At 41.1% G+C, this 19,423-nt stretch overlaps 1 protein-coding gene across 1 annotated transcript in view; it reads right to left on the bottom strand.

Moving 5' to 3' along the window:
- The window catches only part of DSCAM (DS cell adhesion molecule), a 283,047-nt gene that overhangs the window by 252,978 nt on the left and 10,646 nt on the right, over positions 1-19,423 (bottom strand). The window contains exon 3 of the mRNA XM_045165314.1: positions 9,765-9,884. Coding sequence (XP_045021249.1) covers positions 9,765-9,884 — 120 coding nt within the window. The remainder of the gene's footprint in view (positions 1-9,764; positions 9,885-19,423) is intronic.

Raw genomic sequence — 19,423 nt, forward strand, 5'->3', positions numbered from 1 at the left:
CTGAGCCTCACTGGTGGCTCAGATGGTAGAGTCTGCCTGCAATGTGAGAGACCCAGTTTCCATCCCTGGGTTGGAAAGATACACTGGAGAAGGGAATGGCTACCCACCCCAGTATTCTTGCCTGGAGAATTCCATGGACAGAGGAGCCTGGCAAGCTACAGTCCATGGGGTTGCAAAAAGTCAGACATGACTGAATGACTAACACTTTCACTTTCAAGTAATTGAACACACTGCAAGAAATATCCAGAGAACTGTTGCCAGTGTCAGATGTTTTTCCTGTGGATTTCTAAACAAAAGATTCAAGTCCCTGTGGGCCCTGACAAAGAGTCTATAGCTTCTGCTGACCACCATCTGAACCTGTCGGTAGATCCTCCCCCAGTTGAACCTTCAGATGAGACACAGCTCTGGCCAACAACTGTAACTCTGTGAGAGATTCCAAAACAGTGCATCCAGCTAAGATGTGCCCAGACTCCTAACTCACAGAAATCATGAGATAATAAAGGTGTGCTTTTACATTTCTAAAAATAAAGAGAAAATAAAGGAGTCTGTGGCCAGATGGGACGGTTTTGGCAGGTAGGTTGATACCAAGCAGAAGAGGACAATTCTGGGACCATGAAGGTAAGGGACAGCCAAGATGTCCCTTATTCACATGAAAGAATGCACCATGTGAGTAGAGAAGAGCAATCTCCAACAGTGTTTTGGGGACAGAAGAAGATGCCTGAGCAAAAGCAAGATTATTGTGCACCAAATAGCAGTGGGTTCTTAAGTGTCTCCAGGGAAAATTGGAGTCGAGGAAACTTTGGTCTCACGTTCCCTGGAAGAAAAGCTATGACAACCCTAGACAGCATATTAAAAAGCAGAGACATCACTTTGTCGACAAAGGTCTGTATAGTCAGAGTTATGGGTTTTCCAGCAGTCATGTACAAATGTGAGAGTTGGAACCATAAAGAAGGCTGAGTGCCAAAGAATTGATGTTTTCAAACTGTGGTTCTGGAGAAGACTCTTGAAAGTCCCTTGGACAGAAAGCAGATCGAACAAGACAATCCTTACGGAAACTGGAAGGGCTGATGCTGAAGCTCCAATACTTTGGCCACCTGATGCAAAGAGCTGACTCATTGGAAAAGACCCTGATACTGGGAAAGACTGAGGGCAGGAGGATAAGGGGGCAACAGGGGATGAGATGGTTGGATGGCATCACTGACTCAATGGACATGAGTTTGAGCAAACTCTAGGAGAGTGAAGGACAGTGAATCCTGGCATGCTGCAGTCCATGAGGTCACAAAGAGTCAGACATGACTTAGTGACTGAACAACAAATGTGCTACAGCTAAGGAAGGGCACAGGGAGGGGACAAGAGAAACAGGCAGGAAAGGGAGGGCATTCCATTGCATTGCAGCCTCTGTATGTGCTACAGAGTGGAGGAAAATAGGAATCCCCCCAAATTAAGGACCACTTTTCCCTTGCTTAGAGGAAAAAGACAAGGACAGTTGCAGAGAGTCAGGAAGCACTGGCTCTAGATGTAATTCTGTTCCACCCAGAAAACCAAAGAGGATCAAAGTGAACAGTAGGCAGAAGCTTATAAATACTCACTGCCACACACCATAGTAAGAGAGCAATAAAATAATAATAGACATAAAAAGATTTAAATAAATTCAAAGACTATCCATGATATGGTCTGGGAAGATTCAGTAGTTTAATGATCTTGAATGTCTCCATGCTAACTTTTAAATTGCTTACATTCTCTCAGATTTTTCAGAATAATTTTTTTAAACTTGATAAAATTAGCCTAACATTCAACTAGAAGACACATGCAAATACAAATCCATATGATAAATCTAGGACATTTTTGACAAAAGAAAATTAGTGAGAGAGGAGTCTTATATGAGATATTAACATGTAGTAGGAAGTGATAGACCTCTAGTATGCATGGTCCTGATGCTAGACCAACAGAGCAAGCAGGGAAGGATAAAACAGACTTCAGCAGACATATTTTTTCCATAGACTATAAAGGAATTCAAGATAGTGATAAAAGGTGGGCTATTTAATAAACGATTTTAGGACAATTGGCTCACCGTGTGAGCTGAGGCAATGACAACAATGATGATAATGATGACAAGAGAGATTTCTTCAAGAGGATCTGAGATACCAAGGGAACATTTCCTGCAAAGATGGGCACAATAAAAGACAGAAACAGCAAAGACCTAACAGAAGCAGAGGAAATTAAGAAGAGTTGGTGAGAATACACAGAAGATCTATATAGAAAAAGTCTTAATCACTGAAATAACCATGATGGTGTGGTCATTTACCTAGAGCCAGACTGCCTGGAGTGTGAAGTCAAGTGGGTCTTAGGAAATATTACTACAAACAAAGCTAGTGGGGGTGGTGGAATTCCAGCTGAGCCACTTAAAATCCTAAAAGAAAATGTTGTTAAACTAAGTTTGGAAAACTCAGAAATGGCCACAGGACTGGAAAAGGTCAGTGTTCATTGCAATCCTGAAGAAAGGCATTGCCAAAGAATGCTCAAGCTACTGTACAATTGCAATCATTTTACAATTGATCATTTCACAATTGATGCTAGGAAGCTAGCATCTGGCAAAGATACTATGAGGAAGATGGAAGAATAAAACAGAAAGAGAAATTAGACAAAGAAATCTCCTCAGAAAAATACCATGATAGAGATGAAATCTGTGAATACAATAGCTACTTGTCTGTGAAGCAGGAGCTCAAGAGAGAAGTAAATGAGCTAGCAGAACTGGAGAAAGAAAGGAAAAAGTAAAATCACAAAAATACAGGCAAATTTGGAGAGAGCATAGAGGAGAACAGATTTTGTGGGGGGAAAGACAAGAAAATAGACATGAAAAAAATATCAAGCAAATTAAAATGGGAGTGAAGTGAAGTGAAAGTCACTCAGTTGTGCGACCATGGAATTCTCCAGGCCAGAATACTGAAGTGGGTAGCCTTTCCCTCCTCCAGGGGATCTTCCCAACCCAGGGATCAAACCCAGGTCTCCCGCATTGCAGGTGGATTTCTTACCAGTTAAGCCACAAGGGAAGCCCCAAATGGGAAGCCCAATAAGTTAAAAAAAAAAAAAAAAAAAAAGAATCAGAGAGAAAGGGACAGCCTCTGAAAGACAGGTGGAAGGGATCCAGTGACATCATAATGGAGACCCAGGTTGCTGTGCTGCCTCCTAAACAGAGGCAGGACTTCCTGATCTCAAAGGACCAAAGACAGAAATCTACTAAATACCATAAAAGGTTTCCAAAAACACCTGGCAACAAATCTGGAAAATAATTCCATAACTTTGTTGAATGTTGCAAAAAAAGATGACTTCTGCACCCTAACTAATACTTAAACAACTCAAATGGGTGCCAGGTAACTCTCATCATCTTCTCTGAGAGTGAAATCTGTTCATTCCATTATCTTAGTTGGTATACTTTCTGTGACTTGAAATAAACTCTGAAGTTACACACACACACATGCAAAGCGTAAAGGAAAACAAATCATTACAGACATGATTCAAGATGAATTTTCTTACATAAAAGACAATTTGAATCTATATATTTAACAGGCATGCCCCATTTGGGGGATTATGGCCCCACATGGATAACATCAGGGCATAGACTATATACATTTGTGTGCTTAGTCGCTTCAGTCATGTCCATCTCTATGGACGTTAGCCTGCCAGGCTCCTCTGCCCATGGGATTCTCCAGGCAAGAATACTGGAGTGGGTTGTCATTTCCTTCTCCAGGGAATCTTCCCAACCCAGGAATCGAACCTGGGTCTCCTACATTACAGGCAGATTCTTTACCAACCGAGCTATAAGGGAAGCCCTGGACTTCAAAAGTCCTTTCTTCGGGGAAATCAGGCAACTTCTGTTCCCTCCCAGGAAATAATACAAGCTCCCACCTGCCACCGGCTAAACTCACTTTATGTGCAAAAAGGTGAGACGCAAGCCATTATGAAGAAAGAACTTGGAATATTCCTCATTGGAAAAACTGTGTATAGCTGATGAACCAGCAACAAACAGGGGCTCGATTTCACATAGAACTGAGGTGATGCCAGAGTGGGGCATGCAGTGGCTGAGCAGAACGTGGAAGGAATGAGACCTGACCTGGAGAAAGCATTCATCGATTAAAAAAATTAGCATACTTGGAAAATGTATCATTGCTTATATTAATACTACTGGAAATTGGGTCATCTCTACTGAGAATGAGGATTGAACTCCTAGTATGGATCCCAGGCAATTCTCTGTCTCAGGAAGGGGCACCTCCGCTACTCTTAAAGACCCAGGCATCCTGTTTGACTCCCTTTCTCTCCGACATCTGGTCCACCAGCCAGATCGATTCAGAAATCAACTACCTGTCCCTCCTTGACAGCTCATTCAAGCCACATGACAGCAAAGGCCTCCTATAGGATCTCCAGCTACAGTTCCAGCTCCCCACACAGGCTGCTCTCAACAGCAGGGCCAGTGGGGTCCTTTTGAAAACACTAGGCAGAGCACAGGGCATCTCCTAATTACTCCAACAGCTCTGGAGTCCACAAGGTGGCGGAAGAAAGGAGAGTGCTGCTGTCACGATGATGCTGATCCCACTGCCCCCAGGTGAAACCACACCTTTGAAACCACCTATCTGACCTGCTGCAATCTCCAGAACCTCTTTTCACTCATCCCTCAGTGAGTGACAGGACCCAGCTTAAGTGTCCTCCTTGGTTCTTCTGGAACATTCCAGATACAAATCCACTTCTGTTGTTGGTTTTGGTCCCTTGATCTTCAGAGCTCCCTGCAGATGTGCACGTGGTTTGTCTGCAATTTCTCCTAAGTTTCTGCTCAAACATTACCTTCCTATGGGGCCTTCTCTGATAACCCTATTTTAAATGTAAATTACTCCCTATTGCTCTCTCACCCCCTACACCAGATGTGTTCTGACTCTTGTCCTTGGAACCTCCTACAATCCAAGCTTCCCTGGAGGTCAGCATAACCCTATTTGTGGGCAGCCAGAGAGCTTGGACAGTAAAGAATCTGCCTGCAATACAGGAGATGTGGATTTAATCCCTGGGTCAGGATGATCCCCTGGGGAAGGGCATGGCTACCCACTCCAGTATTCTTGCCTGGAGAATCCCATGGACAGAGGAACCTGGCAGGCTGTGGTCCTTGAAGTCTCAAAGAGTCGGATATGACTGAGTGACTAACACTACAGAGCAAAGATGTCCAGGCAGCCCACGGGCGGGAGCATCAGTTATCTCTTGCATCAACAGCACCTCTTCACCCCTCAGCAGCTAAAAAGGGGATGTCCCAGTCCCCAGGACAGCAGTTGAAACCCATTTCCTCCATAATAAATGACATACATTTTCTTAGCTATGGATTTCTGGACACACAGGTTGAGGCCCACCATAGTATTAAACCTTGATTTTTCCCCCCTAAATCTCCTTTAGACAAGAGGTTTTGTTTGTTCATGTAAAATACAAAATAAAAAAATCGGGAGACAGAAGTGAATATCTTAGATGTTATGTATCCAGACCCAAGGTCAAGAATGTAATAACATTATTTTTCAGCAAAGACTGCTTCATTTCTGTAATAGCTGCCCTTAAACCACTGCAATTTACTCTGGAATTCTGCAGCCTCAGGATTAAACTGTTGAAACTCTCAGAGAAACAGCTTGAATCTATTTTTTTTTCATTTTTTTCATTTTTTTTGGTCACATATAGGGGAACTGCACTTAAGATCTCAGTGACTATTTGATTATGGGAAACACATTCCATAAGCAAGACTAAATTTTTCTTAAGACACATCTTTATCATTTGCATAAATATAATAATAATATACAACTTCCTCATTATATTGCAAATATTAAAAAAACAAGCATAATAATATGTAGTAATATTTTCATCATAAGAAACAGGCAGTACTGTAAACTTCAGGAAGGAGTATAAATGAACAAAATGATGACAAGTGGCCAGTATGTATGGAAATCTATAGAAATTACTTACTCTTTGAACCAGTAATTCTACTTATAGAAGTTTATCCACAGAGAAAAAAATAAACACATATACAGAGATCAATGAGATGGAAGTCACTGTGACATTTTAATAATAGTGAACAACTGGAAAAAACAAACAAATATCCAACAGTAGTGTTGGATACACCTGGTTGCCAAGCGTCTACCTTCTCTTCTTACTTAGTGAAGTAGCTAGGGTTGCAGTCACGATGGCCGTATTTAGCTGTAACACAGCCTGCAGACACCCAATGGTGAGGGGCGAACAGACCAGTGAGATGTGAGCAGAAGCAATTTTTGACACATTCTGGAGAGGTCCTTAGAGGAAACTTACTCAGGTGGCTGTAACAGCCCTCTCTCTGTACTCTTGCTTCTCCATGTAAATGCAGAAGTGGCCACCAGACCTCAATGGCCATTGCTTAATGGTGGCCAATGCTTTGGTAGAATGGCAGAAGAGACAAATGTTAACAGCGTGGGTCCCTGATGACTGATGGGAGAAAAACTACTCCAGACCTAGCTATACCCAGCTCCTCTTATGATACAGCTTTCCTTGTGGCTCAGAATCTGCCTGCAATGCAGGAGACCCCAGTTCGATTCCTTGGTCAGAAAGAACCACTGGAGAAAAGAGTAAACCCATGTGGCATTAAGTCACTGAATTCAGTCCTAACAAAGGCAAGAGAACTTATTGATATATGACTGTAAACTTGACAGAGACATTAAAAAGTCACACTGAACCCATATTTGCTGCCCTGGAAAGACATTCATTGCCTACTGTGAACTGAAGAAAGATTATGGGTCAGGAAGAAGAATATGCTTGCAATTTTTTAAAGACTCCAAATTATGTTTGTCTACAGATCTATATATGTATATTTGCCAGGGGACAGGTCTGAAAAACTAGGTAAAAGCATTTACAGTATTTATCTTTGATTATCTTTGATTGATGTATTTAAAGGGGAATTTTAACTTTAAAAAATTGTTTGCTGCAATTGTTGATTTTTCTTTAATGATTTTAAATTGTATATGAAGTTCAAAGATAAAGAGGCTTTTATAATTTAATTTGCACACCAGTGATGGGAAGGCATAAGATGTCTGTAACACTCATAATTGACATAGGGTTATTTAATCTATGAAAAATCTTCTTATAACTAAATGAGATATGGAGATAAGTATGCAAGTAACATGAATAAGAAATTCCCCAAAGGGGAAACAGAAATGGTTTGTAAACAAAGGATAAAATGTTGCAAACATCATTAGTAATGTACATTTGTAAATTAAAACGGTCACCCATCACAAAGTATGAGATGGCTGGATGGCATCACTGACTCGATGGACGTGAGTCTCAGTGAACTCCGGGAGTTGGTGATGGACAGGGAGGCCTGGTGTGCTGCCATTCATGGGTTCGCAAAGAGTCGGACACGACTGAGCGACTGATCTGATCTGATCTGATCTGATCACAAAGTAAAGTTTAGGGAGAAAAGGATACTATCGAGCTGGCAAGGGTGCAAGACACACACAGCGTCATCCTGCTGGTCAGTATGTATACTGCCCTGATACCTTCCAGTGTGTCCTGGGCCAGTTCAGACCAAGAGCCTTCAGTGTGGTCATGGCATCTTGTGCTGTGTGCTCAGATGCTCAGTCGTGTCCAACTCTCTGTTACCCCATGGACTGTAACGTACCAGGTTCCTCTGTCCATGGAATTTTTCAGGCAAGGCAAGAATACTGGGATGTGTTGCCATTTTCTTCTCCAGGGGATCTTTCTAACTAAGGGAAAGAACTCAAGTCTCCTGCGTCTCCTGCATTGGCAGGTGGATTCTTTACCATTGTGCCACCTGGGAAGCTCCCTGCACATCTATATAAACTACATTAAATCAAATATATGCTGTTTGTTTCCATGTAATGCAACATTCAGCTATAAGCATGGCCCCAAATAAAAAGGGATTGGGCAGATATTCTGAATAACAGGATTTTATTCTGGGATAAACTGTTTTTCATGTGGACAATGTATGTGGCATGCTGCAGGGCAGTAATCTAAGAGATTTAAACAAATTTAACTAATTCTGTCCCCAACAAAATGGTGTCTATCCCTCTCTTTCCTCCCTCTTCTCCTTCTTCCTAAAGGAAATACATTCAAGCCGACTATGTGGCAAGAATGTCATTTGCTTTTCTTCAATTGTTGTTACTTCCATAAGAAAGCACAACATGCTACATATGTTAAGTCTTAGATTGTTAGAAAAAATGTCATTATTTACTTATTTGCTTGTTGTTTTCTTATTTATCCTATTGATACATATTGGCCTTCAACTGCTTAATAAATAAGTTACTGAATCAAGACATGTGAATGAGAAAGGAAAGAGAATTTTCAATATATTTGTAAGCATAGTTAAGGAAACCTTCTTGGAAAAGGGCTTCCCTGGTGGCACAGATGGTAAAGAATCTGTGTGCAATGCTGCAATGCTGCAGATCAGGTTCAATCCCTGGGCCAGGAAGATTCTCTGGAGAAGGAAATGGCAACCCACTCCAGTATTCTTGCCTGGAGAATCCCATGGACAGAGGAGCCTGGCGGGCTACAGTCCATGGAGTCACAAAGAGTCAGAAACAATTGAAGTGACTTAGCAGCAGCAGCAAACAGTTAAGGAAACTTTCCTGGAGACGGTGATAAAATAGACAAAATGATTTTTACCATGTCTAGAATGGTTCCCTCATTGGTTTCCACACTGCCCATTTTTATTTATGTAATGTTTACAATGTTACTTGATACGGGGAAATTATGCTGTGCCTTTGAAGAGAAAGTATGATTAAGGGTGAAAGTTTGTTTTTAAGAAGATAATACCCAGGTGATGTTTTATATCTATGTTATCTAGGTAAATAAAACAAACTGTAGTTCTATTTTAACCTTCTAAAGCCACCTAACTTTACTTATCTAAATACTGGGGAAATAATTTCGGAGAAGGCAATGGCAACCCACTCCAGTATTCTTGCCTGAAAAATCCCATGGATGGAGGAGCCTGGTAGGCTGCAGTCCATGGGATGGCTGAGTCGGACATGACTGAGCGTCTTCACTTTCATTTTTCACTTTCATGCACCGGAGAAGAAAATGGCAACCCACTCCAGTGTTCTTGCCTGGAGAATCCCAGGGACGGGGGAGCCTCATGGGCTGCTGTCTATGGGGTCACACAGAGTCGGACAGGACTGAAGCAACTTAGCAGCAGCAGCAATTTCCAACAATGAGTAATTCTGACAATTTATATTTGTTTCTCCATGTGTATGGGGTCTCTAAGCAGATCACTGTTGTCCAGTATAGGTGGTCAACAGAGAGCTTCCACAGGTGCTAAAACAGTGTGAATGAATAACCTGCCTCCCCAACAGGGTCTCTCCAAGGCCCTGTGATACAACAACACTTCATGGCCCAAATGAAAACACTCAGGTGTTTACTAGGGGTGTACACAAAGGATGTACACACTTGGTGGAGGTGAGGATGGATATATTTGTGAGAAACATCTTTGGAAGAAATGCTCATTTTTGGCCTTTTAAAACAGGGGTCCCAACCTCTGGGACTGGTGACCTGAGGTGGAGCTGAGGTAATAGTAGTAGAAATCAAGTGTACAGTAAATGTAACGCCTTAGAGTCATCTCGAAACCATCAGCGCCACTTCTCCTGTCCATGGAAAAACTGTCTTCCACGAAGCCGATTCTTCCTGCCAAAAAAGCTGGGGACCGCTACTACAGATTATACCATATGTTTGGTAGATAAGAAGCAAACCAAGTGACTTCATACCTTTAGAGAATTTCCACACGATGGTGGGTACAGGGTAACCCTCAGCTGAGCAATTGAGGATGACAGCCTTGCCATAAATCCCGTCCTGGTCCCGTGGTTGAACCACAAACTTGGGAGGAACTGAAAAAGAGAAATGTCAGCAGTAATTCAGATAATGCTGCAACTTATCAAAGGTGTGACTTAAAGAAATCCAAGAATTTTAGCATACAGGAAAGTACAAAGAACGCTTTACATATGTGGGGAAATAAAGCATAGGATTTGCAATTAGGAACCATCTGAGGAAGTAATCCCAGAGCAGGTGATTTGTCTTATTATATCAGTGACCTGATGCAGACTTGTACTGAGGGGCACTGGATTCCGGAGTGTGGCAGTTTGACTAAACCAAGGGAATGTGACATTTTGTTTTTGATTTGTGTTATGGCAAATCTTCAGGGATCCACTCTTGGGTGTGAAAGGTTTAAAGCATCGAGTATCTATTCTTCCTCTAACAGGAGATGAAGGGAGAATTAATAGGCTCTTCCTAAAGGCAATAAAGAACACAACATGGTACTGAACTTTTTCTAAAAGTCTGATGAAGCCACATGGACCATTATTGCTGACACCAATATGCCTTCTGCGCCAAAAGGGGACGATGGAAGCCAGTTTAATCGAGGTGCCAAGATTACTTTATAAAGTACCTATTTAAAAAAATATATATAGATTAAGTAACTGCTTATTTGATGAGTTTTGTGAGATGCTGAAAAAAAAAAAACAACACCATCCCTATGCAAAATATACACATGTACTCTGCTTAAAACATACCTGCCAAGATAAAGCAAATGTTTTGACTTAAGTTACTTTGATTTTAGATTATTCCAGTCTTCTCTTAAAGAGAAGAAACAGATTTTTCCTAGGAGAGGTAGTATCTAAAGGTATTAGAACCCAGAAATCTCTTTCAGCAGATTAGTGGCTAATCATAGGATGGATTTTTAATGTGGCAGTCAGAAGGTTATACGAAAGGACATGGATCACGTCGACCATTGACTAGATATTTAACAAATGTGGGGGTGCTTCCTCTTCTTTCCACAATTCCTCATAAGGCTAGTCTTCTCTGCTTTGCAATTTCCAGAGTTCTTCATTTAGAGACAGAAATGTGGGCCCATATGTTATAGATATATAGGAATTGCAGCCACCACGAGAAATGGACTGAGGAGAAGGCTGTGCTTGTGCCTAGTCCCTCCTAGTCCCTCCAGACTATTCTCTGTGGTCCCGTGGACTGTAGCCTGCCAGGCTCCTCTGTCCATGGGATTTCCCTGTCAAGAATACTGGAATGTGTTGCCATTTCCTACTCCAGGGGATCTTCCTGACCCATGGATCAAACCCACTTCTCTTGTGTCTCCTGCACTGGCAGGCAGGTTCTTTACCACTAGTGCCACCTGGGAAGCCCAGGGAGAGGGTTAGAGTCTATGTTAGTTAGGATTTTAGAAGCACACTGAAATGGCATGAGCCACAGTGAACATTACTTTACCCATAAAACAGCCAAGAAGGTGGAACTGACATCAAGACAGGAAGCAGCTAGAGATGGAACTCATTGCTGTGTTTCTCAAAGAAACAGCAGAGGGTGACGGCTAAGAGCACAGAGCCAAAGGCTAAACACCTGGGTTCGCTCTCCAATTTTGCTGCTTCTAAGTGGGTCATCTTGTGTAAGTTGTCAAATGTTTCTTAGCTTTTATTTCCTCATCTGTAAACTGGGGATTCATTTTATAGAATTGGTATGGGGATAATATGAGTTAAGATTATAATAATTCTTAGTACCTGGAAGATATAAAGTGTTGTAGGAGTGTTGGTTAACTTAGTATATGCAGGTATGTCCAGCTTTAACGTATCATTAACAGTTTCCAATCTGCAAATTAAATATTTGCACAGCCAATAGGTCTTCTCATAGTGAGAAATTTTACTTCACTAGATGGTATTCTCAGACAAGTGTACTCAATACAATCTAAATATATTTAAAATAAGGTGATAAGGGATGTCTGTCTCATGGCGAGAAAATTTTCTAAGAAAACAAAAGGCTGGAGATTTTATAAAGCAAAGTTTGTTGTTTTTTGTTTTTTTTTTTTTTTTAGCAAAATTAACCTAACAACCACAAGGGTAGATTGCAAAGTTTAAGACATCATGTCAGAATCATTCTGTCCAGGGTGGTAGGTAAAAAAAATGATCGTCTACATTCTATGTCTATTTGGTTGAAATTTTGCTAAGAGCACTGAATCCCTCATCAAATGGACAGAGGAATTCCTCTGGAAGAACGTCTAATTATCACTGATCCATGATCCCTCCCCTTAATTTGGTTCTAAGCCAAAGAAATGTTATTTAAAAACTTATCAAAGAGGTTTACATGGAAAATAACCACTGACAACTTGTAAGTATAAGGCAGTTACAGATGGAAATGGCTCATAAAATTGAGAATTCTTTCATATGCTCTCTTTAATCTCCTGGAATCAGGTACAGGACAGAGAAGACTGGCGTACTGCAGTCCATGAGGTCACAAAGAGACAGCACTGAGCGACAGAACAGCAACAACACTAGGTACTAATGACCTTCTCTACAAATGTGTCACCTATCCTCAGATTCTCTTCCTCTTCACTGCCATGGCCTAGTCATGATGGATAGATAGGATGTGTGGTGAAGTGTCTCCATCCATCTGGTTTCAGTACCCCAGGCTGGACAGCTCCATGCATTTTGCCATGGAAACACACCAAGAAAGGAGTCTCTGCTGTCTCAGGGCCTCCTCTAATGTAACACTCACTCACTCACTTTCATGGGTGCAACCCAGAAAAGTGGGAGACGATCACCCACCAATGAGGTATGGGCATCAGGATAAATGTCCTGTTTTTCCATCCTCCAAACTTATGAGAGAACTGTGAGCTGTACTCTAAGCTGTGCTTCTCACACCAGAAGGCATCAGCATCACCCAAAGCATTGATTAAAACCAAAGTTGCTGAGCCATGTCCCTAGAAGTTTTGACTCAGTAGGTCTGAGGCAGGATCCAAGATTCTGCCTTTTCTAATGAGTTCTCATTCTAACGAAGAATTCTCAATGAAGAATTGGTGGTTTTGACCTGTGGTGTTGCAGAAGACTTTTGAGAGTCCCTTGGACAGCAAGGGAAGCAAACCAGTCAATCCTTAAGGAAATCATCCTTGAATATTCACTGGAAGGACTGATGCTGAAGCTCCAATACTTTGGCCACCTGACGTGAAGAACTGACTCATTAGAAAAGACCCTGATGCTGGGCAAGACTGAAGGCAGGAGGAGAAGGGATGACAGAGGATGAGATGGTTAGGTGGCATCACCGACTCAATGGACATGGGTTTGAGCAAGTTCCGAGAGTTGGTTGTAGACAGGGAAGCCTGGCGTGCTGCAGTCCATGGTGTAGCAAAGAGTCAGATGTGACTGAGCAACTGAACTGAACTGACGGAATGCATTTCAGATAATGCTGTGGGTCTAGAGACCACCTTTGAGAACCACTGTTCTGTGTGATGCCTTGGAAGGTTCCCAGAAGGAACGAGCCCCAGTTGGCCACAGCAGCAACTAGCTCATTAAAGCAAATTTATGGATTTTCCCCCTCCTTTCTTGATCTCATTTCCCTTCATTCTTTCACTCTGGGTTTCAGGAATTACACATTGAATAAATGATCTACAGCCAAACCTGTGACTAACACTTCTTTCAGTAGGAATTTAAGCTGACACAAGGTGAAAATTGGCTCTTATTTGGATTTCCAAAACAACTTCCTAACTGGTATATGTGCTGCCTTCAGGCCCACCTGAAGACATTCAGCACACAGGTGAAAAATCCTTCAAAGACACTAATCACATGATGGGACTTCTGTGATTAAAATCATCAGTCCATCACATTGTTTCTGGACATAATCCAAACTCTCAGAATTTTTTTTTTTTTTTTTTTACTTATTCACTTATTTTTATTTTATTTTTAATTTTATTTTATTTTTAAACTTTACATAACTGTATTAGTTTTGCCAAATATCAAAATGAATCCGCCACAGGTATACATGTGTTCCCCATCCTGAACCCTCCTCCCTCCTCCCTCCCCACACCATCCCTCTGGGTCGTTCCAGTGCACCAGCCCCAAGTATCCAGTATCGTGCATCAAACCTGGACTGGCAACTCGTTTCATACATGATATTTTACATGTTTCAATGCCATTCTCCCAAATCTTCCCACCCTCTCCCTCTCTCACAGAGTCCATAAGACTGTTCTATACATCAGTGTCTCTTTTGCTGTCTCGTACACAGGGTTATTGTTGCCATCTTTCTAAATTCCATATATATGTGTTAGTATACTGTATTGGTGTTTTTCTTTCTGGCTTACTTCACTCTGTATAATAGGCTCCAGTCTCATCCACCTCATTAGAACTGATTCAAATGTATTCTTTTTAATGGCTGAGTAATACTCCATTGTGTATATGTACCACTGCTTTCTTATCCATTCATCTGCTGATGGACATCTAGGTTGCTTCCATGTCCTGGCTATTATAAACAGTGCTGCGATGAACATTGGGGTACACGTGTCTCTTTCAATTCTGGTTTCCTCAGTGTGTATGCCCAGCAGTGGGATTGCTGGATCATAAGGCAGGTCTATTTCCAGTTTTTTAAGGAATCTCCACACTGTTCTCCATAGTGGCTGTACTAGTTTGCATTCCCACCAACAGTGGAAGAGGGTTCCCTTTTCTCCACACCCTCTCAAGCATTTATTACTTGTAGATTTTTGGATCGCAGCCATTCTGACTGGTGTGAAATGGTACCTCATAGTGGTTTTGATTTGCATTTCTCTGATAATGAGTGATGTTGAGCATCTTTTCATGTGTTTGTTAGCCATTTGTATGTCTTCTTTGGAGAAATGTCTATTTAGTTCTTTGGCCCATTTTTTGATTGGGTCATTTATTTTTCTGGAGTTGAGCTGTAGGAGTTGCTTGTATATTCTCGAGATTAGTTGTTTGTCAGTTGCTTCATTTGCTATTATCTTCTCCCATTCTGAAGGCTGTCTTTTCACCTTGCTAATAATTTCCTTTGATGTGCAGAAGCTTTTAAGGTTAATTAGGTCCCATTTGTTTATTTTTGCTTTTATTTCCAATATTCTGGGAGGTGGGTCATAGAGGATCCTGCTGTGATGTATGTCAGAGAGTGTTTTGCCTATGTTCTCCTCTAGGAGTTTTATAGTTTCTGGTCTTACATTTAGATCTTTAATCCATTTTGAGTTTATTTTTGTGTATGGTGTTAGAAAGTGTTCTAGTTTCATTCTTTTACAAGTGGTTGACCAGAGTTCCCAGCACCACTTGTTAAAGAAATTGTCTTTAATCCATTGTATATTCTTGCCTCCTTTGTCAAAGATAAGGTGTCCATATGTGCGTGGATTTATCTCTGGGCTTTCTATTTTGTTCCATTGATCTATATTTCTGTCTTTGTGCCAGTACCATACTGTCTTGATGACTGTGGCTTTGTAGTAGAGCCTGAAGTCAGGTAGGTTGATTCCTCCAGTTCCATTCTTCTTTCTCAAGATCGCTTTGGCTATTCGAGGTTTTTTGTATTTCCATACAAATTGTGAAATTATTTGTTCTAGCTTTGTGAAGAATGCTGTTGGTAGCTTGATAGGGATTGCACTGAATCTATAGATTGCTTTGGGTAGTATACTCATTTTCACTATATTGATTCTTTCAATCCATGAACATGGTATATTTCTCCATCTGTTAGTGTCCTCTTTGATTTCTTTCACCAGTGTTTTATAGTTTTCTATATATAGGTCTTTAGTTTCTTAGAATATTTTGAAGGCTCCTTATGACTTGGGTCCTCAATCTCCAGCTGCATTTCTTGATAGTCTTCTCTTGCAGGGCTTACACTATTCTATCTATTCTCTGGGTCCCCCTGGTTCTTCACATGCATGCTAAGTCACTTCAGTCATGTCCAGCTCTGTGCAACCCCATGGATGGTAGCCTGCCAGGCTCCTCTGTCCATGGGATTCTCCAGGAAAGAATACTGGAGTGGGTTGCATTCTCTTCTCCAGGGTCTTCACATAGGCTTCTGTATTTCTTTAACAAATTATCAATAATTATTATTTATATCTCAGCTCAAATTTCACTTAGCCTGGGTGCCTCCCCAGAATCATCCTGCATTACCCTGTCATAGCCACAGAAGTTTGGTGTTGCTTGGTTACATTCCCACCTCCCACACCTGGCTGCATCCTTGGGAAAACAAGAACCATCCTTTTCTTGCAGACCGTCACACCCCAGCACACAGTCCAGTGTGGGAACACAGAAAATATTCTGCAAATGTTTGCTGAATGGACAAAGTAATGAATGGAAATTACGATTGCAGTTTTAAAGACTAGAAAACAGACCTTATCCAAAGTACCATGGTTCAGTTAACAACTCAGATCAGAGAGACCCTTGATGCACAAGGTCTCTGAGTAGGACGGGTCTGGAAACACCATCTGACAGAAGAAGGCACAGGGCACTGTAGGAAGATTTTGGCCAAGGAGATACAAAACTGGAGGTGGAACAATTATAGAGCTGTTGAGACTGTTGTGATTTTGGCCTAAATTAGTGATAGGACACAAAAACTGAAGATTCTATATTTTGTAAGTTATAATTCTCCTAAGTAGCTATTTTCCTTTTTAAAATGCATTTCCTTCTCTAGGGGATCTTCACCACGCAGGGATCGAACTCAGTTCTCCCACATTGCAGGCGGATTTACATTCTGAGCCACCAGGGAAGCCCCTTATTGTGAATCCCATTATGTAAAAATATGTACAAAAAAAAAAAAAAAAAACTGGCTGGGATTTCTAAATGTAATAAAGCTGTCATAATAAAAAAAATAAAAATAAAAATAAAATACATACATATATATGTTTATGCATGCTAAATTGTCTAGTTTTTCCTGACTCTTTGTGACACTATGAACTGTAACCTGCCAGGCTCCTCTGTCCATGGGATTTTCCAGGCAAGAATACTGGAGTGGGTTGCCATTTTCTCCTCTAGGGGATCTTCCTGACTCAGGGATCAAACCCAGTCTCTTATATCTCCTGCATTGGCAGGTGAGTTCTTTACCACTAGCGCCATCTGGGAAGCCATATATATATATATATATATATATATATATATATATATATATAAATGTTTATGGACAGAGGAGCCTGGCGGGCTATACAGTCCATGGGGGTCACAAAAAGTCAGACATGACCAAGGGACTACGACTTTTCTTCCTTTATGATATATACATATTATATATATATATATATATATATATATATATATATATATAGGCTTCCCTGGTAGCTCAGATGGTAAAGCGTCTGCCTACAATGCAGGATACCCTGATTTGATCCCTGGGTCGGGAAGATCCCCTGGAGAAGGAAATGGCAACCCACTCCAGTATTCTTGCCTCCTTCGATCCAGGGGATCTTCCCGACCCAGGGATCGAACCTGGGTCTCCCGCATTGTAGGCAGACGCCTTACCGTCTGAGCCAGCAGGGAAGCCCATATATATATATATGATATGTATATATCATAAAGGAAGAAAAGTCATAGTCCCTCAGTCATGTCTGACATTTTGTGACCCCCATGGACTGTATAGCCTTCCAGGCTCCTCCGTCCATATATATATATATATACACATACATATACACATACATACATACATACATACATAGGTTTCCTTTTATTTGCATAATGCTTCATTTGTGATGAACATTTCTGCCCACATAGTTGGCTCTCCAATAGTGAGACTTTTCCAGTGGAGATGAGGGTGATTAAAGAGGTAGAAGGGATGGGTTTAAGCAATAATTATGTCGCATCTCCAAAAGGCAACGCAGGCCACTGTTGCCATATATTTCTATGAGTCATAATTGCACACACACTCTGTATGGCACTCTCTAGGCCCATCAACATCTTATAAGTGACTGAATTTTATTCCATTTAAAATGGTTGAGTAATATTCATTTGTGTATATGTACTACATCTTATTTTTCCATTTTTCTGTTGATGGATGTTTAGGTTAAGTAAGTCATAAAGAGAAAAACAACACTGTATATTAATACATGTGTGTGGAATCTAGAAAAATAGTATGCTGCTGCTAAGTCACTTCAGTTGTGTCTGACTCTGTGCGACCTCATAGACGGCAACCCACCAGGCTCCTCTGTCCCTGGGATTCTCCAGGCAAGAATACTGGAGTGGGTTGCCATGTCCTTCTCCAATGCATACATGCATGCTAAGGCACTTCAGTTGTGTCCGACTCTGTGTGACCCCATGAACAGGAGCCCACCAGACTCCTCTGTCCGCGGGATTCTCTAGGCAAGAATACTGGAGTGGGTTGCCATTTCCTTCTCTGAAAAATGGTATAGATGATCTTATTTGCAAAGGAGAAATAGAAACACAGATGTAGAGAACAAATGTATGGATACCAAGGGAAAAAGGCACAGCGGTGGGAGGAATTGTGAGATTGGAATTGAACTATATACACTATTGATATTATGTATAAAATAGATAAGTAATGAGAATATTCTGTAGAGCATAGGGAACTCCACCCAGTGCTCTGTGGTGACCTAAATGGGAAGGAAGTCCAAAAGGGAGGGGATTTATGTATAACTGCATCACTTTGCTTTACAATAGAAACTAACAGAACATTTTAAAGCAACTATAACAATTAATTGAAATAAATAAATAAAAGAAACAATAATTGCAAGCACATTACTCCTGACCTCCTAGAAGAGTAATTTTAGATGTATACTTTCTAAAATACCCAGTCCTGTCATGCAATCCATGTAACCTGACAGTATCTGAAGTTTGGAAAGGATTCTTCATGGTGCTTAAAATGATGGTTGTTTACACAATCATTGGCTTTCGTCTATTTATTAAGGGGAAGAATGATTTTTCTGTTTTAAAGGGAGGAATAGCTTGTTTGTAATTGAACAGGTATTTCTCAGTGTTAGATACAGTCCAGTGTTCTATGTCTGGAATTCATGGCTTCTAAATAGCTATGTATAGGGAAACAGTGGAAACGGTGACAGACTTTATTTTCTTGGGCTCCAAAATCACTGCAGATGGTGACTGCAGCCATGAAATTAAAAGGTGTTTGCTCCTTGGAAGAAAAGTTATGACAAACTTACACAGCATATTAAAAAGCAGAGACAAGACTTTGCCAGTAAAGGTCCATATAGTCAAAGTTATGGTTTTTCCAGTAGTCATGTATGTATGTGAGTTGGACCATAGTGAAGGCTGAGTGCCAAAGAATTGATGCTTTTGAACTGTGGTGCTGGAGAAGGCTCTTGAGAGTCCCTTAGACTGCAAGGAGATCAAACCAGTCAATCATAAAGGAAATCAATCTTGAATATTCATTGGAAGGACTGATGCTGAAGCTGAAACTCCAATACGTTGGCCACCTGATTCGAAGAGCCGACTCATTAGAAAAGACCCTGATACTGGGAAAGATTAAAGGTAAGAGGAGAAGGGGATGACAGAGGATGAGATGGTTGGATGGCATCACTGACTCCATGGGCATGAGTTTGAGCAAACTCCAAGAGATGGTGAAGGACAGGAAAGTCTGGTGTGCTGCAGTCCATGGGGTCACGAAGAGTTGGACATGACTGGGAGACTGAATAAACTACAACCATAGC

Source organism: Bubalus bubalis, chromosome 1 (genome assembly GCF_019923935.1).
Source record: "Bubalus bubalis isolate 160015118507 breed Murrah chromosome 1, NDDB_SH_1, whole genome shotgun sequence".
Taxonomy (NCBI): domain Eukaryota; kingdom Metazoa; phylum Chordata; class Mammalia; order Artiodactyla; family Bovidae; genus Bubalus; species Bubalus bubalis.